Here is a 25,394-nt window from a genome sequence, read left to right as displayed (position 1 = left end):
GAGGTAATTGCCTCCAGGATCTCCTCAGGAGTGAAGGGGGAGTTGAGATCTTCTTGGTCGGTCTCTGATAGTTTAGGTAGCGAGATTCCCTCTAGGAAGGAGTGGAGTTCTGCCTCCGTGTGTTTTCTCTCAGAGGTATATAGTTTGCAGTAAAAATCATGAAAAGTTAAATTGATCTTTTTTGGATCATATGTGACCTCATCCTCTGCTGTTCGGATAGCCATAATTGTACGCTCTGACTGCTCTTTTTTTAATTGATAAGCAAGCAATCTACTAGGCCTATTGCTATACTCATGGTATTTCTGTTTAGTAAAGAAAACTTTTTTTTTAATCTCCCGAGTATAGTCCAAATTCAGTTTGGCTTTGGCTGCTTTAAGTTGACTCCAGGAGGTGCTGTCTGGGGATTGTTTATGTACTTTTTCACAGCGTTCCAGCTCCCTCTCCAGATCTAGCCTGTGTGCTTCCATTGCTTTTTTCTTAGAGGAAGCATATGCAATTAGATGACCTCTTAGTGTGGCTTTAGCAGCGTCCCACATTGTGGCCGGAGAAACAGGAGAATCTTTGTTGTCTTGTGTGTAGTTGTCTATCCATGTAGTTACCAATGTATGGAATGCTTCGTTTGATAGCATGGAGGTGTTGAATTTCCAGCTCTTTGATCTCGGGATGTTTTTGCAGAGGTCAAAGCGGAGGTGGACAAAGGCATGATCCGAAAGCGCTATGGGTCCGATTGTACACGTGGCTGAATTTATGAAACTCTTTGGGATAAAAATGTAATCTATACGGGAGTAGGTGTTATGGACATTAGAGTAGTATGTATAGTCCATAGCTGAGCTATTAGTCTCTCTCCAGATATCTATCAGTCCCATCTCTTTAGTAAGAGAGTTCAACATCTTTGCAGATCTAGGATTTGTGGTGGTGATTTGAGATGATTTGTCTAGGGTTGGGTTCAGGGTACAATTAAAATCTCCGGCCAACACTCCAAAGGAAACACAATGCTCATTGAACAGAGTTATCATTTTCGACATAAAAGCAGGAGTATCTGTGTTAGGGGCGTATATGTTTAAGATAGTAATTGGTTGCCCATACAGTGACCCAGTTATCAAGATAAATCTCCCCTCCGGATCAGATATGTTTTTGTCAATTATGAATGGAACATTCTTATGGATAAGTATTGCTGTACCTCTACTGTTGGATTTGAAAGATGAGAAATACACCTGTCCCACCCAAGCTCTGCGGAGTTTGGCATGTTCAGCATCACAGAGGTGTGTCTCTTGCAATAGCGCGATGTCTGCTTTTTCCTTTTTTAGAGCACATAGTATCTTTTTCCGTTTTATTGCATGGCCTAGACCGTGGCAGTTCCATGTCAATAGATTTAAGGTACTAGTCATCGTCATCGAACAGTAATCGAACTTTAGTGCAAGTCATCTCTGGGTAAAGGTGGATCGTAGTTACAGCTGCGTTCACATAAAAGGAAAATAAATGGTTTACATAAAATAACAATCTCTGAACACCCCAGCCGAGTTCCCAAACAACTCGACATATCCCGTTGGATCTATTACCTCCCCGCTCAGTCACAATTCTGTGTTCCAACAAAAAAAAAGACCGGGAACAGTTAGCAACGCACAACGTCTCCCCCTCCCCACCAAAGAAATGCCTCATCCTCTCCGCCCGCATTGAGTAACTGACAACGTAGCCCCCGTCCAGACCACATTAAGAAAGGGAGAAAATAAAATCAATAGCCCAGCCTACATACAGTAGGCCTAAGTTATAATATGGGGCCTATCCCTCTCAGCTAAAGGAACATAAATATAGATTGGACGGCTATAATGAAATTTAGCAGGGCGGTGGGTCTTTGGATATCGGCTATATGTTGTCTTACCTCCTTTAGTAATAACAGTAATCGCATTAATCGCATTTAGTCAATGGTCCATTTCTCATTGACCGGGGTTGTCTTTCAAAAAACGTTTTGCCTCTTCGGGAGTTTTGAAGTGTCGCAGGGCTCCTTGGTGAAGAATCCTGAGCTCGTTTGGGTATTTGAATCCCCTAAAGATGCCTCGGTCAATGGAGCATTTCTTCACCTCGTCAGACTCTCGGCGCTTTCGGCGTATTCCAGCTGACAGGTCCTGGAGTAAGGTGAGTTTGGCGTTTCCCACTGTAATGGTGTTGGTTTTCGCCGCCTGTAGGACTCGTTCCTTGTCGGTGAATCTCAGGAAACGTATGGTGATTGGGCGCGGTGGTTGTCTGGCTGCTGGTGGGGGCCTCAGTGCTCGGTGAGCTCTCTCGAGTTCTATGGGCCTGTCGGTGGACAGGTGGAGCCACTCGGGAAGTTTGTCTTGCAGGTAGCGGATCAGTGGCATGTTTCCCTCTTCTTTTTCGCCCAGATTTAATAGAACACAATTATTCCTTCGCCCCCTGTTTTCCAGGTCCTCTGTTTTCTCTTCCAGCTGCTCTATTTTTTTTTTAGCATATGCTATTGTTTCCATGGCGTCTGTCAATAAGTTTTCCGTGGATAGGATTCGCCCCTCTGCCTCGTCCAGGCGCCCCGCGTTTATGGTTATCTTGTTGTTTATGTCAGGCAAGGCATTTTCCAGGATTGTCACCTTGCCCCCTATCGCACTGAGCTGAGCGTTAATGGCATCTAGTTTAGTGTTGAGTTCTGTACGTTGGGATCTCAGCTCAGAAAAGATGTCTTCGACAGAGTGCGAGGTTGGCATTCGTTGGGCCTCGGGGGGGGACGGGTCCTCTTTCTCCTGGCTAATGGCGCTAGCTTTTTCTGAAGCTAGCTGCTTCTTGGAGGCTTTTTCCGTCGCTAGTACTCGAGTCCGGGTAAAAATGTCCCCTGTAGTGTTGCCTTTTGAAGCCGCCATGACTTTTTGACTAAAGCTAAATGAGTTTAAACTTGAAGTGGAGGTAAGATTAGGAATTGGAAACTACTTGTGCGGAGCTCCTAGTTCATGCGGCCATCTCGTTCAAGGGTCACGTGATCTCTCCGTTTTCCCGGTTTTGACCATTCTCCCTGCCCTGACTGTGAACCTGCCTGCCGTTCTGTACCTTGTCACACCACCCTGGATTATTGACCTCTGCCTGCCCTTGACCTGTCGTTTGCTGCCCCCTGTTTTTGTAATAAACTTCTGTTACTTCAACACTCTCTGCAACTGGGTCTTCTCCTGAAACGTGATACAGACGAGTCCCAAGACGCTTGTGGGGGTCGTAGAGCAAAACGGAAAACACCATCGTATTTGTGAGAGTCTCATCAAACCGTTCAGACACTACAGATGATTTTGTGAGAAGTCCGATTTTCAGGATGTCTCATGGTCTGATAAACACCGCAGATGCGGAAGTGTGACATCGGCGGATGCGTTGTATTGAGAGGCATCCAATGCAAAAAAACATATCTTTAGCTTAAACTGACAGATTTTTCTGGGGACATTTTTGTTATATATTAATTTGATTTCCGCAGGGCCTCGGAAATTGACTCTAGGGGGTTAAGACAATTTATGTTGGTGTTTCCTTTATTTTGGCAGTTACTGTACCTGCAGTTTGTTCTCAACAGACACTGCTCTAAATTGAGTACATACAACATATCAGGTTAAAGGCCCAGTTCCGTCAAAAACTTGATTTTCCTGATTTCCACACTAAGAGGTTGGATAATACTGTGAAATTGTGAAAATTAGTGTAAGAGCTGTTTGAAAAGACTGCCTGAAATTTCAGCCTGTTTTTGTGGGATGGAGTTTTGTTCACCAAGCGGTAAATTTGTTAATTAACCAATAAGAAAGAGAGTTCCAAACCTCTCTGCCAATAACAGCTAGTTTTCCCCTCCCCACTCAGACCACTCCCAGACAGTCCTAGTAAAATTCTTGCTTGAGAAATTGCTCTTTGCTCAAAGGTATATTTTTTTATTTTTGACCATTTTAATAAAATAAAATCAAATTGTATTTGTCACATGCACCGAATACAACAGGTGTAGACCTTACCGTGAAATGCTTACTTACAAGCCCTTAACCAACAATGCAGTTCAAGAAATAGAGTTAAGAAAATATTTACTAAATAAAATAAAGTTAAAAATAAAATAAAAAGTAAAATAACAATACAGATGCTATATCCCTTTTCAGGTTTAGAAAAAGTGGCTGCTAAATGCTAACTCCCATTTGTGGTAAAGGTTAGTCGAGGTAATTTGTAGGTAGAGGTAAAGTGACTATGCATAGATAATAAACAGCGAGTAGCAGCAGTGTAAAATCAAAGGGGGGGTGGCCATTTGATTAATTGTTCAGCAGTCTTATGGCTTGGGGATAGAAGCTGTTAAGGAGCCTTTTACATTTACATTTACATTTTAGTCATTTAGCAGACGCTCTTATCCAGAGCGACTTACAGGAGCAATTAGGGTTAAGTGCCTTGCTCAAGGGCACATTTACGTCATTTAGCAGACGCTCTTATCCAGAGCGACTCACCAATTGGTGCGTTCACCCTATAGCCAGTGGGATAACCACTTTACAAATTGTTTTTTGGGGGGGGGGGGTAGAAGGATTACTTTATCCTATCCCAGGTATTCCTTAAAGAGGTGGGGTTTCAAATGTCTCCGGAAGGTGGTGAGTGACTCCGCTGTCCTGGCGTCGTGAGGGAGCTTGTTCCACCATTGGGGTGCCAGAGCAGCGAACAGTTTTGACTGGGCTGAGCGGGAACTATGCTTCCACAGAGGAAGGGGAGCCAGCAGGCCAGAGGTGGATGAACGCAATGCCCTCGTTTGGGTGTAAGGACTGATCAGAGCCCGAAGGTACAGAGGTGCCGTTCCCCTCACTGCTCCATAGGCAAGCACCATGGTCTTGTAGCGGATGCGAGCTTTTAGACCTAGACTTGACGCTCCGGTACTGCTTGCTGTGCGGTAGTAGAGAGAACAGTTTATGACTTGGGTGGCCGAGTCTTTGACAATTTTTTGGGCCTTCCTCTTACACCGCCTAGTATATAGCTCCTGGATGGTTGGAAGCTTGGCCGCAGTGATGTACTGGGCTGTACGCACTACCTTCTGTAGCACCTTACGGTCAGATGCCGAGCAGTTGCCATACCAGGCGGTGATGCAAATGGTCAGGATGCTCTCAATGGTGCAGCTGTATAACCTTTTGAGGATCTGGGGACCCATGCCAAATCTTTTTAGTCTCCTGAGGGGGAAAAGGTGTTGTCGTACCCTCTGCACAACTGTCTTGGTGTGTTTGGACCATGATAGTTTGTTGGTGATGTGGACACCAAGGAACTTTTGGAACTACAGCCCCGTCGATGTGAATGAGGGCGTGTTCGGCCCTCCTTTTCCTGTAGTCCACGATCATCTCCTTTGTCTTGCTCACGTTGAGGGCGAGGTTGTTGTCCTGGCACCACATTGCCAGGTCTCTGACCTCCTCCCTATAGGCTGTCTCATCGTTGTCGGTGATCAGGCCTACCACTGTTGTGTCGTCAGCTAACTTAATGATGGTGTTGGAGTCGTGCTTGGCCACGCAGTCGTGGGTGAACAGGGAGTACAGGAGAGGACTAAGCACGCACCAATGAGGGACCCCCGTGTTGAGGATCAGCATGGCGGATGTGTTGTTGCCTACCCTTACCACCTGGGGGCGGCCCATCAGGAAGTCCAGGATCCAGTTGCAAAGGGAGGTGTTTAGTCCCAGGGTCCTTAGCTTAGTGATGAGCTTTGAGGGCACTATGGTGTGGAACGCTGAGCTGTAGTCAATGAACAGGTGTTCCTTTTGTCCAGGTGGGAAAGGGCAGTGTGTAGTGCGATTGAGATTGTGTCATCTGTGGATCTGTTGGGGCGGTATGCGAATTGGAGTGGGTCTAGGGTTTCCGGGATGACGGTGTTGATGTGAGCCATGACCAGCCTTTCAAAGCACTTCATGGCTACCGACGTGAGTGCTACGGGGTGGTAGTCATTAAGGCAGGTTACCTTCGCTTTCTTGGGCACAGGGACTATGGTGGTCTGCTTGAAACCTGTAGATATTACAGACTCGGTCAGGGAGAGGTTGAAAATGTCAGTGAAGACACTTGCCAGTTGGTCCGCGCATGCTCTGAGTAAACGTCCTGGTAATCCGTCTGGCCCCGCGGCCTTGTGAATGTTGACCTGTTTAAAGGTCTTGCTCACATCAGCTATGGAGAGCGTGATCACACAGTCGTCCGGAACAGCTGGTGCTCTCATGAATGCTTCAGTGTTGCTTGCCTCGAAGCGAGCACAAAAGGCATTTAGCTCGTCTGGTAGGCTCGCTTCACTGGGCAGCTCGCCGCTGGGTTTCCCTTTGTAGTCTGTAATAGTTTGCAAGCCCTGCCACATCCAACGAGCGTCAGAGCCTGTGTAGTAGGATTCAATCTTAGTCCTGTGTTTGATAGTTTGTCTGAGCGCATAGCGAGATTTCTTATAAGCGTCCGGATTAGTGTCTCGCTCCTTGAAAGCGGCAGCTCTAGCCTTTAGCTCGGTGTGGATGTTGCCTGTAATCCATTGCTTCTGGTTGGGATATGTACGTACGGTCACTGTGGGGACGACGTCGTCGATACACTTATTGATGAAGCCGATGACTGAGGTGGTATACTCCTCAATGCCATTGGGAGTATACCACCTCAGTCATCGGCTTCATCAATAAGTGTATCGACGACGTCGTCCCCACAGTGACCGTACGTACATATCCCATCCCTGTACTAGCAAAACAGTCCTGTAGCGTAGCATCCGTGTCATCTGACACCTTCTGTATTGAGCGAGTCACTGGTACTTCCTGCTTTAGTTTTTGCTTGTAAGCAGGAATCAGGAGGATAGAATTGTGGTCAGATTTGCCAAATGGAGGGCGAGGGAGAGCTTTGTATGCATCTCTGTGTGTGGAGTAAAGGTGGTTTAGAGTTTTTTTTCCTCTGGTTGCACGTGACATACTGGTAGAAATTAGGTCAAACTGATTTAAGTTTGCCTGCATTAAAGTCCCCTGAATATTATCTGTGTTGTCGTTCAGCCACGACTCAGTGAAATATAAGATATTACAGTTTTTAATGTCCCGTTGGTAGAATAGTCTCGAGCGGAGATCATCCAGTTTATTTTCCAGTGATTGCACGTTGGCCAATAGAACGGATGGTAGAGACAGGTTACCCACTCGCCGACAAATTCTCACAAGGCACCCCAATCTACGCCCCCTGTATTTCTGTATTTTCTTCATGCGAATGACGGGGATTTGGGCCTGGTCTCTGAGAAGCAGTATATCCTTCGCGTCGGAATCTTTTCGGTCATAATAGACGTTTGTAGTAACATTATGTACAAAGTAAGTTACAAAAACTGCGGCCGCCAAGAAAATTATTTCTGTATGATGGAAGCCTCCACGCTCAATAGATCTTAATATTTTTGTATGTGATTTATATGGAGTTGTCTACGGCTCGTGTTCAGGGAGCTAATGACGACACGTTGACCCAATGGCTTCTTGCTACTTAATAATTTCGTGATGTATTGCTTTGAGTTTCTTTGTTTTGTTTTGTTTGCTTTTCTGATCCGTCTTTATGTCATTAGATCCATTGGGTCCTCGGTGGGGTGGGATTGATTTGGGGGGGGGGGGTTGTAACTTCATTCTGTGTATCTGTATTCTTGTTTCCTAACAGTTATTATTATAAATAAAAACATTTGATCATAAAAAGGAATGTACAGCAATCAGGGTGCTTGTGTTTTGTTTCTAACGTTAACTCAATAGCCTGTTCTCGTTCTTGTACCAGATAGTGGTGTGATGTAACAGGGCTCCTGACAGCGAACACCTTTATGGGGTTTTATGGACCTTAGTGACGACAGCTAAAGCTGCTGGCTGCCGCCTGGCTTTGTTTTGTCTTGGATGAATTGGAGAAGCTGAGTGGGAGAGACAGCTCTCAGATAACTTCAATGTCTAAACGTGTTTTGGGAATAGTGGTCTAAGCAAAACATTTATGGGTAACACATACTATACACATATTGTCTGTTTCGTTTATCTAGTGCACAGCTAGATTGGCTGAAGCTACTCAGTCATTGCATTTCATAAAGATGTCAGTTGACAAGTGAGAAATCTAACTTTGTTGATAACCTGTGCATCTTCACATCTTCTGTAATAGACTATCAAAGATAGTGGAGCTAAAGTTTGTTTTTGTTTTTTACACAAGTGTCTTGTTCTCTTTTGCAGTATGTGTTTGTGTCCTTGCTGTCCCGAGACAGTGTCTACGATGTCCTCAGGAGGATCTGTACACACCTTCAGGTGCAAAATAACCTCAGAATATGCCATTGTCAAAGGGACTTTAGTATACCAATAGATGTGGTAAAAAGTTCAATGGAACGCAGACCGTGGGGGAGAGAAGAAGTTCACCGGATTGGCGCACATTTATCAAATCTTATCTAACCAAGTTGATATTCGTCAAATCCATCATAATTGATGTATTGTAACAGGCCCACAATGTGGTTACTAAAGTCCGATTTTGATATATTTGGCAGTTTTCGGTGAATAACATTTAGAAAGTCCCTTTTCAGGTTTAGAAAAAGTGGCTGCTAAATGCTAACTCCCATTCGTATAAGCTGATAGCATAGCTAGCATACATAAATTGTTGTTGGCAGTCAAAGTTGTTTGTAACTGTAATGCAGTTGATTGGTGATGATGATATTAATATGTATTGGGGTTGACATCCATACAAGCATTATATGCCAAATTTTACCTCAACATAGTGTGAAATACACATATAAACAATAGCTTAAATGGGCTAATTTTGCTGGGGGGCAATGAGGAGATTTGGGATCTTTCTCCCACGTCATCTTTCGCCCACCCGTTCCCATGGCATTTCCATTGTTTTGGTCGAGTTCCATTGACCTCTTTACCACATTTATGGTCTGTATAGTTGAGCAGATATCGTGGATATCCATACTGTAGTGTAGTTACATTGTAGTTACACATGTAGTTACAATGTAACCTTATTTTCCTCCCTAGGTGAATGGGAAGAAAAGCCTAAGCCTGAAGCAGTACTTGGAGGAGCCTAGCTCACTATCTATGGTAAGCCCAGCCAGTACACTAAACTGCACTACTCTGGGTGCACTACAGTAGGACAGATATGGTAGCCTGGGTGCCAGGCGGTTTCTGTTCTCTTACCAACTCCTCATGGAATGAGTGACAAGGAGTTGGCAAGAGATCAAACACAGACGCCCAGAATACAGTTGTGGTGCAACCAATCCTGCTTTACACAACACATTTGACAGTCTAGATCCATCTGCTACTGTTTGTTGACCAGCTGCCAATGACCATAAATTGAACCAGGCAATGTGCAATTTACAACATCCCTGTACTTTATAGTAAGTGTGTGTAGGGTCAAGGAGATAGATGGGTAATGTAGTGTAGCATTAGCATTATGAAAGTCAGAGAGATAGGCATTTGTTAAAGACGTCCTCCATCGATTTTTTAACTTTTACTGTTGAATGCAATATCCCAAGTATGAGCACAGTAAAGTACATACACTTTATGGTTAATAAATAAATAAAAATCAGCAAAAGGTTTTTTAGACACTGCTGCAAGGAGAGTGAATTGCCACTTTAAGTGTTTTGAATATGCCCCTACACGTTACTCAACGTGACTCTCATAGTAGTAAATTGCACTACTATACTGAACAAAAATATAAACGCAACATGCAACAATTTCAAAGATTTGACTGAGTTACAGTTAAAACTGTATAAGGAAATCAGTCAATTGAAATAAATTCATTAGGCCCTATATGGATTTCACATGACTGGGCAGGGGTGCAGCCATGGGAGGGCATAGGCCCACCAACTAGGGAGCCCAGCAAATCAGAATTTGTTTTTACCCACAAAAGGTCTTTATTACTGACATTGGAGGCAGCTTATGGTAGAGAAATGAACATTCGAATCTCTGGCAACAGCTCTGGGGGACATTCCTGCAGTCAGCATGCCAATTGCACGCTCCCTCAAAACTTGAGACATCTGTGGCCTTTTATTGTCCCCAGCGCAAGGTGCACCTGTGTAATGATCATGCTGTTTAATCAGCTTCTTTATATGCCACACCTGTCGGGCGGATGGATTATCTTGGCAAAGGAGAAATGCTCCCTAACAGGGATGTAAAAAAAAAATGTGTGCAACATTTTTTAGATAGATAAGCTTTTATTGCGTATGGAACATTTCTGGGATTTTTTATTTCAGCTCATGAAACATGGGACCAACACTTTACATGTTGCGCAATTTTTTTTTCTCCAGTTTATATACACTGAAGCTTGCTTCTGGCCTTCCCTGTCAATTGTAAGTCCTCTTAAGAATAAGATAAGCAGAGTGCCTCAAACTGCTGTTTTTTGCTACTGTTTTTGATCCTTTAGTAGACCCTTTTGTGGTTGTTGACGTCATTATGGGTTAAGGGCATCATGGGTTAAGAAGCTTATCATGCTGGTATTTTACTCAGGCGAAAGTAAAAGGGCTTTTAGAGCTACTATAGCAATAATATCCCACTAAATGATGTGAGTGCTTAAAGGGACCTCAAACTCAAACTACCCTTCTAGCCTTCTCTCCTCTTGATCTTGTTTTTTAATCACTGGCATAATGATAGGTTCCAATTAGTTTTTTTAAACGCATATCCAAATTAATAACAGCCGCTGGGGAAAAAATTATGCCAATACATAGAAAAAGAGAATGTCCACTCACTGTTTTGCTGCTCCCAAACGTGATATTTTAATAAAGCTTAGGCAATACAATCCCTAACGTGTCGACCAAAATGTTGTGATTGTATCATTAACCTTAATTAAAGATACCTTTTGCTTTCAGCCTCTCTCAACTCCATCTCCTCTCCTCCTCTGCTGGCCTCCTCTCTTCCCCTTGCTCCTCTCCTCCCTCATTCAGGATGAGTTCCCTGTGGTCAATGACTTCCCTCCAGTGTTGAAGTGGAGGAGGAAGCCATCCATTCCGTCCGTGTCCTCCTCTCTCCCAGACCTCCTGGGTAACTCCACCAGCAGCCTGAGCGCAGTGGACACCCCCTACCTACCCACTGAGGTTCCACTGACATTGAAGGGTAAGATCAAAGGTAAGCCCCACTCAATCATTAATCATCATGGGGCAACAGGTAGTCATTTCTTGGGTGGGAAAGGATTATTTTGGATTTAAAAAATTCTCCAGGCTGCACATAAACGTCTAAAACCTGATAGAAACTATGTAGAAATTATAATGGACCTATATACAGTTGAAGTTTGAAGTTTACATACACCTTAGCCAAATACATTTAAACGTTTTTCACAATTCCTGACATTTAATCCTAGTAAAAATTCCCTGTTTTAGGTCAGTTAGGATCACCACTTTATTTAAAAAATGTGTAATGTCAGAATAATAGTAGAGAGAATTATTTCTTTCAGCTTTTATTTCTTTCATAACATTCCCAGTGGGTCAGAAGTTTACATACACTCAATTAGTATTTGGTAGCATTGCCTTTAAATTGTTTAACTTGGGTCAAACGTTTTGGGTAGCCTTCCACAAGCTTCCCACAATAAGTTGGGTGAATTTTGGCCCATTCCTCCTTATAGAGCTGGTGTAATTGAGTCAGGTATGTAGGCCTCCTTGCTCACACACGCTTTTTCAGTTCTGCCCACAAATGTTCTATAGGATTAAGGTCAGGGCTTTGTGATGGCCACTCCAATACCTTGACTTTGTTGTCCTTAAGCCATTTTGCCACAACTTTGGAAGTATGCTTGGGTCATTGTCCATTTGGAAGACCCATTTGCGACCAAGCTTTAACTTCCTGACTGATGTCTTGAGATGTTGCTTCAATATATCCACATAATTTTCCTTCCTCATGATGCCATCTATTTTGTGAAGTGCACCAGTCCCTCCTGCAGCAAAGCACCCCCACAGCATGATGCTGCCACCCCCGTGCTTCACGGTTGGGATGGTGTTCTTCGGCTTGCAAGCGTTCCCCTTTTTCCTCCAAACATAACAATGGTCATTATGGCCAAACAGTTTGATTTTTGTTTCATCAGACCAGAGGACATTTCTCCAAAAAGTACGATCTTTGTCCCCATGTGCAGTTGCAAACCGTAGTCTGGCTTTTTTTGGTGGTTTTGGAGCAGTGGCTTCTTCCTTGCTGAGCGGCCTTTCAGGTTATGTCGATATAGGACTCGTTTTACTGTGAATATAGATACTTTTGTACTTGTTTCCTCCAGCATCTTCACAAAGTCCTTTGCTGTTGTTCTGGGATTGATTTGCACTTTTCGCACGAAAGTACGTTCATCTCTAGGAGACAGAACGCGTCTCCATCCTGAACGGTATGACGGCTGCGTGGTCCCATGGTGTTTATACTTGCGTACTATTGTTTGTACAGATGAACGTGGTACCTTTTGGAAATTGCTCCCAAGGATGAACCAGACTTGTGGAGGTCTACAATTCTTTTCTGAGGTCTTGGCTGATTTATTTTGATTTTCCCATGATGTGAAGCAAAGAGGCACTGAGTTTGAAGGTAGGCCTTGAAATACATCCACAGGTACACCTCCAATTGACTCAAATGATGTCAATTAGCCTATCAGAAGCTTCTAAATCCATGACATCATTTTCTGGAATTTTCCAAGCTGTTTAAAGGCACAGTCAACTTAGTGTATGTAAACTTCTGACCCACTGCAATTGTGATACAACAATTGTGTCTGTAAACAATTGTTGGAAAAATTACTTGTGTCATGCACAAAGTAGATGTCCTAACCGACTTGCCAAAACTATAGTTTGTTAACAAGAAATTTGTGGAGTGGTTGAAAAACTAGTTTTAATAACTCCAACCTAAGTGTATGTAAACTTCCGACTTCAACTGTATTTGGAAATAACTGCCCTTTTTCCAGTCCACAAATTGATTTTGACAAACAAATCAGTCCAAACAAAAATATGTACGACCTTCCTTTGAATTTGTTAATCCTTATGTGGCCCTCAAGCCCTCGAGATGTTGCTTGCCCCTAGAGGTTTTCGAGGTAAGCCAGCAACAAGAGGGTTGCCAGTTCTAAACTTTGTATCCCGGGTCTTATGGGGAAAATCTGAAAGGAAGTGAGCACTTAGCTAAATGGCTAAATGCTACATACTTAATGACTAACATTTAAATGTAAGCTAGGCTCTGTTTTGGTTCTCTATGCCTGACGTAGTCTCTCATGACAGACCGGTACCAAGATAATGCTCGACAGAAAAGAGGCCTATTAGCTGATCGGTTGATATCTCTTCCTTCCTCCACACACAAGCTGTTTTGCTAATGTAGCATCTTCACAAAGTCCTTTGCTGTTGTTCTGGGATTGATTTGCACTTTTCGCACTAAAGTAATTAATCTCTAGGAGACAGAACGCGTCTCCTTCCTGAGGGGTATGATGGCTGTGTGGTCCCATGGTGTTTATACTTGCGTACTATTGTTTGTACAGATGAACGTGGTACCGAGATAATGCTTGACAGAAAAGAGGACTATTAGCTGATCGGTTGATATCTCTTCCTTCCTCCACACACAAGCTTCTGGGCCAAATGTCACACACTATTGACTCACACACTGATAAGTAGGGATCTATGGCTACTAATTACCCAGCTGATAGTATTTTTCTAACCAGCGTGCATAGAGCCACATACGTTTGCAGATAAACTACTTGGACTCTTGATTATTGTATGAGGTCAACTTTGTCGTAATTTTTTTTTTTCTCAACTTACTTTTCCTTGAGAGTTAGAATAATAGAATACACAAGGTGCAATTTCAAAATGTGTTTGTGCATCAGCAGATTGGTAAGTTAGTCTAGTGGCCAGCTATCTAAACTTCTAGTAAGCATGGTCGAATTACCGACCGGGGTGGGGCCAATCAGTTATCATATTAAAAACTGCAAACGTTTGCCTCCACCCTATGGTAAAATGTGTAGAATTGCAGAAAATTAGCTGTAAAACTGCAAATTTTTCTCTCCGCCCCATGGCAAAATGAGAAGAATTGCATGAAATTAGTTATAAAATTGCAAAATCTTCTCTCCGCCCCATGGCAAAATGTGTAGGATAGCAGGAAATTACCTTTAAAAAATATATTTTTTGTATTATCTTCACTGTGACGAGGGGGCCCGCTAAAGTGCTTTGCTTGCAAGGTGGGGGGGATGGTGTGGGTACTGAGCCACTGCGGCCCCTCATGATGAGTTCTGTTTTCTTGTGGCCCCCACCCCCATCAAAGTTGCTCATCCCTGGGCTAGAGGAAGTGAGTTCAGTTGTACCAGAGAGAAAGAGGTGAAGCGAGAGGGTTTTCTCCACCCAAAATCTGTCCACGTTAAGCATATCATTAATTATTAAGCGAGTGAGGAGTTTTTGTATGGGGGGCAATGAGAGTGTTAAATTTAGTCAAGATAAAAATGTATTGCAATTTGATATGTGAGGCTTATTTAATCTAATAGAAGGTTTGTAATGCTTAGGTTGTTACAAGTGTACTGATATAAGTGTGATGCACGTGACATCCCGGAAACTTTGAGAAAAAACACTTTATATCAGAGTTGTCCCTGTTGAAATTTGAGACGGTCTGTGCATATTCATGAGGCTAGCATAGCATCTCACTCTCCATTGAATACAGGTGGTTGACGTCAACACCCCTCATCAAAGAATTCAAAAAAATATTCAAATAACGAGATGTATCCACCAATCCAAAGACAGGAATAGGCGGGAGCTTGACAGCCCGCTGTTCCGCTCTGTGGACAGCGAATCCCATTGTTAGGGCGGAGACACAAGCATCTCGTCATAATTTCCAGTATCTCTGGTTGTACTTAATTGTACCTTCTCTCAGATCATTTAAAGCCCAGCTGGGTGGAGTTTTTAGCAGGGTCCTGTTCATTAGCCACCAAATGGAAAAAGATGGACTGAAAAATGGAGGGACTACCTTGACTTGTCCAATAAGAAATGCACATTTTTGTTTGCCGTTGCAAAACATTTTGAAACAATTTACATAGTGTGACATAATGAACAAGACCCTGTAGAGGCCAAACCCAGCCCTGTTAAAAAAGATGGGTAGAATGGAATGTTAGCACAATCAACACATACTGTATGTACAAAAGATATCCTACTGTAAAACTAGCTCCAAGACTAGTATTGTTACTTTCTATGTGGAAGCACCACTTTAAAGCAATGATTATGGTTTAAATGCTCTTGTGTAGGCTAATCAAAGTAAGGTTGTAAATGGATCCCCTGTGTTGAAGTTTCTCCAAAGTGTCTGCCTTCAAGTTTAATTCTTGCTGCATTGGTGTCAGACGTTGGATAGGAGACAGACAGTGGCGCTTAGCCTTGTTAGCTGTTAGCCACCCACATACTCAGTGCTGTGTTGACTGTGTAGTCTATAGAGAAAGAATAGCTCAATGCTAACACTAATGCCATTATGATCTGTTGTGTTGTCTATAGACGGTTGGTTGTTTAGCAACAAAACCGGCGCTTGCGCAATGTTTATTGAAGACATAAATATATATGTGAGCACTTGTTGTCTCTCAAATACATCGTTACAGTTGTTGGTTAGCTAGCTAGCAATTATTTTAAACCATATTAGCAAAACAAGACATGGTATCAATAACAAGATACAACGATCTGAAACGAGCCACCTACGATTCCCCACATGGCAGCGTCTTGTCATTGTTGCCAGCTATCTGACCGTTCAGAATCATAACGCCAAACGGCCTTCTGCCTCATCGATGTGCGCGCATAATGTTTGTGACGTTGTCACCCAACCAGTCTATAGAGACAGATTAGCTTAATGCTAACGCTAATTAGCATTGCTCTCTCTTGTGTTGTGCTGTCTATAGACACACAATAGCTCAACGCTAACGCTAACACATTTTGGTCTGTTGTGTTGTATGCAGAGCGGAGTCTGGAGACAGAGAAGATCCTCCTGACAGAGCCAGTGCCAGAGCTGGGCCACATGGAGTACCAGCTGCTCAAGTTCTTCATCCTTCTGTGAGTACTGGATGAACTAACCTGGTGCTGTTTGTGTTCTCGTGGTGTGACAATCACCATAGGAGTTGGCAAGGCAGCCCAAACAGATCTGGGACCAGGCTTCGGACAGACCACACTGCCCTCACATCACACACAGGGCTAATGTCCTGTACTGTTACTATACACTTAGGGAGAATATAAATTGCATTGTCTTTCCTGGCGTCCTCTCTCCTCACCTCCTTCTCAAAACCCATTGGATGAGAAGGTCAGAGGACCCTCCACTCTGACCTTTTGAGAAGGACACGAGGAGAGAAGACGTGAGGAATCAAGGCAATGCAATTGACATTCTCCCTTACTGTCATACTGCCACCTGCTGGTCATAGTAATTCTGGCAAGTTCATATTACACTTACAGTACAAATTTAGACATTTGTATTTTTTGTAAATGGCATTACACTGTTGTTTTTCATGGCTGTTAAGATTTTAATGAATTTTATAGCATGCTTGGGGAAAACATCTGTTGAAGCTCAAGGCATGTCATTCATATAATGATCCATAGGCCTTTATTATAGCTATCAGTGTACATATGTGTTGGAAACAATGTGGTAATTGTCTGTCTCCTGTCTCCCTCAGTATCATTCTGCTCATCATGTCCTCCTGCTACCTGGCCTTCCGTGTGTGTAGTCTGGAGCAGCAGCTGTCCTTCCTCAATACACACCCCACACTGCACATGAGAGAGAGGTGAGGGACACACACGCATGAGCACACACATGCACGCACATACACGTGCATGGGTTCATACACACACAAGAGAGAGTTGAGTGTGACACACACACACATAAAGGCATGGGCACACACTCATACACACACACACACTGAACACACATACACAGCAGTGGCAGTTGGTGCCATTCAAGATTAGGGAGGACCATTTTTTAAAATGAGCATGACCTTATTTCTATTACAGCATATTGGATGACTGTCTTTCATATTCCATTCACCCAGCCCAGTGTAACATCGATAGGTTTAGGCTACTACATGATACTCGAATTTGCCCTATACCAATCATGAGGTTGCTACATCCTAGCCTACAAATTAAAGTTTATAACGTAGGTGCACAGGTCGAGAGACAAACTGGAGTAATCAAGGTGACAGACAGTGACACACATTCAATGAAGGATTACTTTATCCTATCCCAAGTATTCCTTAAAGAGGTGGGGTTTCAAATGTCTCCGGAAGGTGGTGAGTGACTCCGCTGTCCTGGCGTCGTGAGGGAGCTTGTTCCACCATTGGGGCGCCAAAGCAGCGAACAGTTTTGACTGGGCTGAGCGGGAACTATGCTTCCGCAGAGGTAGGGGAGCCAGCAGGCCAGAGGTGGATGAACGCAGTGCCCTCGTTTGGGTGTAGGGACTGATCAGAGCCTGAAGGTACGGAGGTGCCGTTCCCCTCACAGCTCCGTAGGCAAGCACCATGGTCTTGTAGCAGATGCGAGCTTCAACTGGAAGCCAGTGGAGTGTGCGGAGGAGCGGGGTGACGTGAGAGAACTTGGGAAGGTTGAACACCAGACGGGCTGCGGCATTCTGGATGAGTTGTAGGGGTTTAATGGCACAGGCAGGGAGCCCAGCCAACAGCGAGTTGCAGTAATCCAGACGGGAGATGACAAGTGCCTGGATTAGGACCTGTGCCACTTCCTGTGTAAGGCAGGGTCGTACTCTCCGAATGTTGTAGAGCATGAACCTACAGGATCGGGTCACCGCCTTGATGTTAGCGGAGAACGACAGAGTGTTGTCCAGGGTCACGCCAAGGCTCTTCGCACTCTGGGAGGAGGACACAACGGAGTTGTCAACCGTGATGGCGAGATCATGGAACGGGCAGTCCCTCCCCGGGAGGAAGAGCAGCTCCGTCTTGCCGAGATTCAGCTTGAGGTGGTGATCCGTCATCCATACTGATATGTCTGCCAGACATGCAGAGATGCGATTCGCCACCTGGTTATCAGAAGGGGGAAAGGAGAAGATTAGTTGTGTGTCGTCAGCGTAGCAATGATAGGAGAGGCCATGTGAGGATATGACAGAGCCAAGTGACTTGGTGTATAGCGAGAATAGGAGAGGGCCTAGAACTGAGCCCTGGGGGACACCAGTGGTGAGAGCACGTGGTGTGGAGACAGCTTCTCGCCACGCCACTTGGTAGGAGCGACCGGTCAGGTAGGACGCAATCCAAGAGTGAGCCGCGCCGGCGATGCCCAGCTCGGAGAGGGTGGAGAGGAGGATCTGATGGTTCACAGTATCAAAGGCAGCAGACAGGTCTAGAAGGACAAGAGCAGAGGAGAGAGAGTTAGCTTTAGCAGTGCGGAGAGCCTCTGTGACACAGAGAAGAGCAGTCTCAGTTGAATGACCAGTCTTGAAACCTGACTGGTTTGGATCAAGAAGGTCATTCTGAGAGAGATAGCAAGAGAGTTGGCTAAAGACGGCACGCTCAATAGTTTTGGAGAGAAAAGAAAGAAGGGATACTGGTCTGTAGTTGTTGACATCAGAGGGATCGAGTGTTGGTTTTTTGAGAAGGGGTGCAACTCTCGCTCTCTTGAAGACGGAAGGGACATAGCCAGCGGTCAAGGATGAGTTGATCAGCGAGGTGAGGTAAGGGAGAAGGTCACCGGAGATGGTCTGGAGAAGAGAGGAGGGGATAGGGTCAAGCGGGCAGGTTGTTGGGCGGCCTGCCGTCACAAGTCGCAAGATTTTATCTGGAGAGAGAGGTGAGAAAGAAGTCAAAGCATAGGGTAGGGCAGTGTGAGCAGGACCAGCAGTGTCATTTGACTTAACAAACGAGGATCGGATGTCGTCAACCTTCTTTTAAAAATGGTTGACGAAGTCATCCACAGAGAGGGAGGAGGGGGGGAGGGGGGAGGGGGGGGGATTCAGCAGGGAGGAGAATGTGGCAAAGAGCTTCCTAGGGTTAGAGGCGGATGCTTGGAATTTAGAGTGGTAGAAAGTGGCCTTAGCAGCAGAAACAGATGAAGAAAATGTAGAGAGGAGGGAGTGAAAAGATGCCAGGTCTGCTGGGAGTCTAGTTTTCTTCCATTTCCGCTCAGCTGCCCGGAGCTCTGTTCTGTGAGCTCGCAATGAGTCATCAAGCCACGGAGCTTGAGGGGAGGACCGAGCCGGCCGGGAGGATAGGGGACATAGAGAGTCAAAGGATGCAGAAAGGGAGGAGAGGAGGGTTGAGGAGGCAGAATCAGGAGATTGGAGGGAGAAGGATTGAGCAGAGGGAAGAGATGATAGGATGGAAGAGGAGAGAGTAGCGGGAGAGAGAGAGCGAAGGTTGCGACGGCGCATTGCCATCTGTGTAGGGGCAGAGTGAGTAGTGTTGGAGGAGAGGGAGAGAGAAAAGGATACAAAGTAGTGGTCGGAGACTTGGAGGGGAGTTGCAGTGAGATTAGTAGAAGAACAGCATCTAGTAAAGATGAGGTCAAGCGTATTGCCTGCCTTGTGAGTAGGGGGGGACGGTGAGAGGGTGAGGTCAAAAGAGGAGAGAAGTGGAAAGAAGGAGGCAGAGAGAAATGAGTCAAATGTAGACGTAGGGAGGTTGAAATCCCCCAGAACTGTGAGGGGTGAGCCATCCTCAGGAAAGGAACTCATCAAGGCGTCAAGCTCATTGATGAACTCTCCAAGGGAACCTGGAGGGCGATAGATGACAAGGATATTAAGGTTAAATGGGCTAGTGACTGTGACAGCATGGAATTCAAATGAGGAGATAGACAGATGGGTCAGGGGAAAAATTGAGAATGTCCACTTGGGAGAGATGAGGATTCCTGTGCCACCACCCCGCTGACCAGATGCTCTCGGGGTATGCGAGAACACATGGTCAGACGAGGAGAGAGCAGCAGGAGTAGCAGTGTTTTCAGTGGTAATCCATGTTTCCGTCAGCGCCAAGAAGTCGAGGGACTGGAGGGTAGCATTGGCTGGGATGAAGTCTGCCTTGTTGGCAGCAGAACGGCAGTTCCAGAGGCTGCCTGAGACCTGGAACTCCACGTGGGTCGTGCGTGCAGGGACCACCAGGTTAGAGAGGCAGCAGCCACGCGGTGTGAGGCGTTTGTGTAGCCTGTGCGGAGAGGAGAGAACAGGGATAGGCAGAGGCATAGTTGACAGGCTGCAGCAGATGGCTACAATAATGCAGAGGATATCGGAATAAAATGAACTAAACATCTGGGAAAGGAGAGAGCGGGGCCTCCCTCACCACAACTCCCAAATATAACTCTCCCAACTTCCACCTCAGAAACTATAATTGTTGTAAACTACAGCGGTTCAATGTTTACTAGGAATAGACTAACCTAGTTTATTCAGCTAGCTAACTAGGTGCAGTATTATTCCGTGAAAAACGTCCGGGCACCTCGTCATAAGACGCCACAGCCAGCTAGCATGCCGGTCTCCAACAGCAGGGTTTAGCGCCAATACTCAGCCACAACAACCACCAGTGTATCAACATGCAAGCAGATCGTTCGTGTCCGTGTCTAACGTTGTGGGTTAGTCCCGACAGCTTGAGCGAGTCCGTCGTCAACTTATTCAGCCAGTTAGTTAGCTAGAATAGTTAGCAAACTAGCTAGCCATTGCTTTCAGACAAAGAAGAACCCCTCCTTTCACGGCACGAAAACACAGAGAGAGCCAAACTAACGTTAACTAGTCACCCATGTCCCGAATTCCTTGAGCGACTCGGGCTATCAATATGTAAAAAACAAAACACAAGTGTAGGTTATGACTTACCCCTAGCAGCTACTGTTAGCTAGCCAAGTGCAAAGCTAGCCACTGAATTGACTTAGCCAGTTCGCGTCTGTTCGCTCGGTCGTTCCAGATATTGTTTACATGTAGCTATCCAGGTTGCAACAAGCTTGCTAATTTTCAAGCACAGTAGCCACTTGCTACCTAACGTTAACGGTTCAGACAATGAGGTTAGAAAACAGCTTAATGGTAGGCAATTATTGTATGTAATTATTGTAGGCAGCCAGCTGGCGTAATTACAGGCACTCTCAGGCGTGAAATAACTATACCATTGCTAATAGCTACTCGCCAGCTAGTGCAGGTGGTGAGTTAGCTAGCTAGCTAGCTTCGTGCTACACCCGGCACCGCCGAATACAATACTAACCTACAATAATTACATACAATAACTACCTACAACAACCCACGATACCTACCTACAATACCTAACTACAATCTAAATACATAGTTTAAGCCTTACTCGACAAAGCCCAAGCTATGTATAAAGCCAAACTTACCCGACGCCAAGCTTACCCGGGTAGGAACCAAAGTGTTGGTCAGTGTTTCCCAGTGGACCCTAATTTAGAATATACAGTTGCACAAACTACATGCTGATCTAGGCCTACACCAGCACTGGTATCAGGCTGTATTTTCTAGTTAGCTAACTACGTTTGCTTTGACTAAGTACATTTAGCTAGCTAGCCAGCTAACTAGCGATGAGCATTAGTGGCTAACACAATTTATTTTAGCCACAACTTGCTAAGAAAAGACAAACTAGCTGTTTGCAGACAGTAAGATACACAAACTAATAGTGTCATTTACAGGATATTAAGAAGCAAAGTGGAAAGCAGCATCGTTGTCACCATCTTGTCGCATCTGCAGCATTGACCATGCAGACAGTCACTGCGAGTAAACGGCAAGTGAAGTGGTTGTGACTCATGGTAGAGCACTCTCCTTGGGTGACAGGGGGTGCGGCTTGGTGTGAGCGGGAGAGAGACTACTCAAGTAGCAAACGAGTAAACTATAAAAAACGGACATTACAAGTGGTGGAGTGGCGTAACACATTAAACAAACCATACATTGGAGTATCGTTATACAAGCTAAACTAGAAACCCAAACCGGTACGTGCATCAATACTGGTATATAGTCAAATACTGTATACCGCCCAGCCCTAGATCCCTTCCCGTTTCGTTCAGAAATGTTTTGCGACAGAATCGGCGGAATGAATACACCCTTGATCACCCTCACACACGGTTCACTTTCATAGCAGCCACATACAGCATCATCACTTTGCTCGTTGTATAATTCATTCTCGCATCTACGCGCTCTCCTCCTCTAACCTTTCCCTTAGCTTGTGGACTTCAGTGCACAGCACAACAGCTGTCTGTGACCAGGCGCAAAAATCTCTCCAAGCCAAACCTTCATACCATAACTGCTAACCGATACACAGCCTACATTGTTGTCACTATATTAATGTTCTAGTCAACAAACTAGAATTAATGCGTTAGGAAATCCACAATCCAATCCATGTGTACAATCACGCAGTACAGGGTACAGCTAGCAGTTTAGCAGTTACACCGGCAGGCCCCGGTGGCAATACATTTATACAACCGAAAGCTTACCTTGACTTGGAAGAGTTGCAGTGTTGGATAGCCTTAGCCAGCTAGCTAACATAAATAGCATTCCTCTCTGTTTGATTCAGGTTGTTGAATAGGCTAAATTAGCTGCATAAGCTAAGTAAGTTAAAGGTTAGCCTATGCAGAGTCGCCAAAAAATGCTAACGTGTTTTTCAGGGATACAGTATTTGCAACCTAACTTCTGTTTCCCCTGAACTCCGCTCAGGCGTCTTTCTACGCCTGCCACATTAGGTTAGTAAAAGGTGAAATAGGAAAATAAAAATACAACAAAATATAACTCTCTCTCTCTCTGCTGCTTCTCCTTAATTTTTCTAGAAATTAATTAGTTGAAAACTGTTCAACTATTGTCTTTCTCTCTCTGTGAGTCAACTACTCACCATACTTTATGCAGTGCTAGCTAGCTGTGGCTTATATAATTTCAGTACTAGATTCATTCTCTGATCCTTTGATTGGATGGACAAGTTGTTAATTCATACTGCAAGCGCTTTTGATAGATTGGAGGACGTCCTCCGGAAGTCGTCATAATTACTGTGTCTATGGAATTGTGTGAGAACCATGAGCCTCCTTGGTTTTGTATTGAAGTCAATGTACCCAGAAGACGGAAAATAGCTGTTCTCCGGCTACACCATGGTGCTACCCTAGAGGGTGCTGTTGAGGCTACTGTAGACCATTACAAAACAGAGTGTTTTAGTCAGGTATTTGGTAACATGAATATATTTAGTCGTTTTATCTAAAAAACGATTTTTCTGAAAATCACAGAGTGGATGGTCCTCCCCTTCCTCCTCTGAGGAGCCTCCACTGATACACACAAAATACACATACATACTCCAAATGTTTTACCAATGAACACATCTTTGTCCCCCAGTCCCTTTGCTCATTTCCTATCTCAACAGAGTGCTGAATGCTTTGATAAGTCATGTTTGCTGTATCGTCATATTTGACTAGATATAACATTATATTCCCACTTCAAGATCAGATAGTGTTGTTGCTATGCCAACTTGCATGTTTGTCCCCTCCCAGGTAACACTTGCTGTACGCTGCGTCCCCATTGGACAGATGTCCTGTCAGTCACAGAGGTTCTCCTGGCGATTGGGCAAACAGAGACTCAGTTCATTTACCTGTCCCAGCATAGTAGGTGTGGAGAAGTACCCTGCTGGTTCAATGAGAAGACAATGACTTGAGACAAGCCAAGACCTGAAGCGAAAACTGCACTTAAACAGACAGCCCAATAGGGGGTGCCAGTGAGCCAATAATCCTCTTGTCATTCCCTAGAAAGACTACAGACCCCTCGGACAAGAGACTAGGATGGAATGAGGAGGATGGAGGAGGATTGGAAGTAGAGGACTACAGAGTTGATGTCAATGGGGCCGTGCCAACCAAGTTCACCTGATTTTGACCTTTGACCTCAATGTCCTTATTTTACTGCCAAGGAATTACAATTACAATTCCAGTCGACTGATCAGACACTTTCGCATCCAGGATTTCAGAGACTAGAGACTTTTTTTCAGAGACAGATACTTTTTCAATAGGAACAGACTGCACCCAGTGGGTGTTTTTGCGTACACTTTTGTGGAGAGTTTCTGCGAGAGAGACTGAAGATAAGGCATTCCGATCAGGAACTCAACCTGACCTGGTCAAACATTTCCCACCGCAGCCCACCCGGCAATGTTTACTGAGCACGGTCACTAAGACACGAACGCTCTTGTACCCTAATGAAGAAACCATTTCAATAGACATTATTATCAGAAGTTTATCTGTCTGTCAGAATTGTGAGATGATATGCTAGAGTTATGGCTGAATTATAACGGTCTTGTCATGCAAACTGAAAACATGGTACTGTGTGTGTCAGGTGAGGATGACAAGTCATAAAGTGAAAGCTACGTGTGTGTGTGTGTGTCAGCTTGTGTGCGTGTTTATGTGTGTATGAGTGTTTTCAGCATTATGTGTGTGACTTAACAAGTGGCTAGGACTATCTTAAGGAATTGTGTAGCTTCTCCACTTGACAAACGATGGCTGCATGTAATGTAATACTAGATATTGACTGAATTGTAAAGCCATTGTCTGTGACACTGTTGCATGGATGTTATCAATGGAACTAATGCAGAGTAAAGCAGTGAAGATATTGAGAGAGACGCAGGTTGACAGTGAATGTCGTTGCTGTTCACTTGTTCTTTAATTTTCCATGTGGAGGTGTGTACTATAGAGATTGTACAGTACTTGAAACCTAATCATGCATTTCATAGGACATTGTGTATTCATGTAATCCATGGTGTGGAAAAATATGGCCTCCACTTCAGCTACTACGTGCACCTTTAAAGCGTATCCAAGGCTGGGCAGAGAGAATTGTGTAGACTAAAGTGTATTTACTACTAGAGCCTGTATGTATTTATTTGTGTGCAATTTCGTACTGAGTCAGAAGGGCATGTTGTTTGTATTGAGTCGGTATGGGTGTTTGTTCACTGACGTATTTCTGACCTGAGTTGTGTTCATTTTGCACAAAATGGGAAAAAACTGATTGAAATGGGGGAGAACTACTTTGATTTGTCCAATCGTGCCCTAATGAATACGACCATGTCTTGCAGTAGGGCTGGAGTCACAGCAGTGCCATGCGTAGCTGTGAGACAACAGTGACTAATAAACAGCCTTCCTTGCCCGTGCCTCTTGTGACCTTTCACCTCATATAACCGGATCCCAACACTGGAAATGGAAACACCTGGAAGCAATCATGGAGGAACATCAATACTAGTTCTTCCCCCTACTGACCTACAGCATATTTACTGTGCAGGGGTTACATCATTACAAGTGTGTAGGATGTTAGTTTAGTTGGGAGAGACTATGGTAAACACAGTGATGAAATGTCCACTCCCCTTTTTATTAAATGTATGTATTTATTGTATGCACACGTGTCCTAATACTTACAGTGCATTCGGAAAGTATTCAGACCCCTTGACCTTTTCCACATTTTGTTATGTTACAGCCTTATTCTAAAATTGATTTAAATGTTTTTTTCCTCATCAATCTACACACAATACCCCATAATGACAAAGCAAAAACAGGTTTTTAGACATTTTTGCAAATTTATTAAAAATTGAAAATTGAAATATTACATTTACAGAAGTATTTA

The 25,394-nt window shown here is 44.3% G+C and overlaps 1 protein-coding gene across 1 annotated transcript in view; it reads left to right on the top strand.

Annotated features, from left to right (window-relative positions):
* gramd2ab (GRAM domain containing 2Ab) overlaps positions 1 to 24,927 on the top strand; it is a 102,345-nt gene extending 77,418 nt beyond the window's left edge. The window contains exons 7-12 of the mRNA XM_084168230.1: positions 8,151 to 8,222; positions 8,943 to 9,005; positions 10,847 to 11,027; positions 15,817 to 15,910; positions 16,522 to 16,629; positions 23,291 to 24,927. Of these exons, the coding sequence (XP_084024356.1) occupies positions 8,151 to 8,222; positions 8,943 to 9,005; positions 10,847 to 11,027; positions 15,817 to 15,910; positions 16,522 to 16,629; positions 23,291 to 23,294 (522 nt within the window). The 3' untranslated portion in view covers positions 23,295 to 24,927. The remainder of the gene's footprint in view (positions 1 to 8,150; positions 8,223 to 8,942; positions 9,006 to 10,846; positions 11,028 to 15,816; positions 15,911 to 16,521; positions 16,630 to 23,290) is intronic.
* Positions 24,928 to 25,394: the final 467 nt, after the last annotated feature.

This window comes from Coregonus lavaretus (assembly GCF_964263955.1).
Source record: "Coregonus lavaretus genome assembly, chromosome: 9".
NCBI lineage: Eukaryota > Metazoa > Chordata > Actinopteri > Salmoniformes > Salmonidae > Coregonus > Coregonus lavaretus.
Note: the sequence above shows the minus strand (reverse complement) of the source record. Positions and strands in the feature narration are given on the sequence as shown.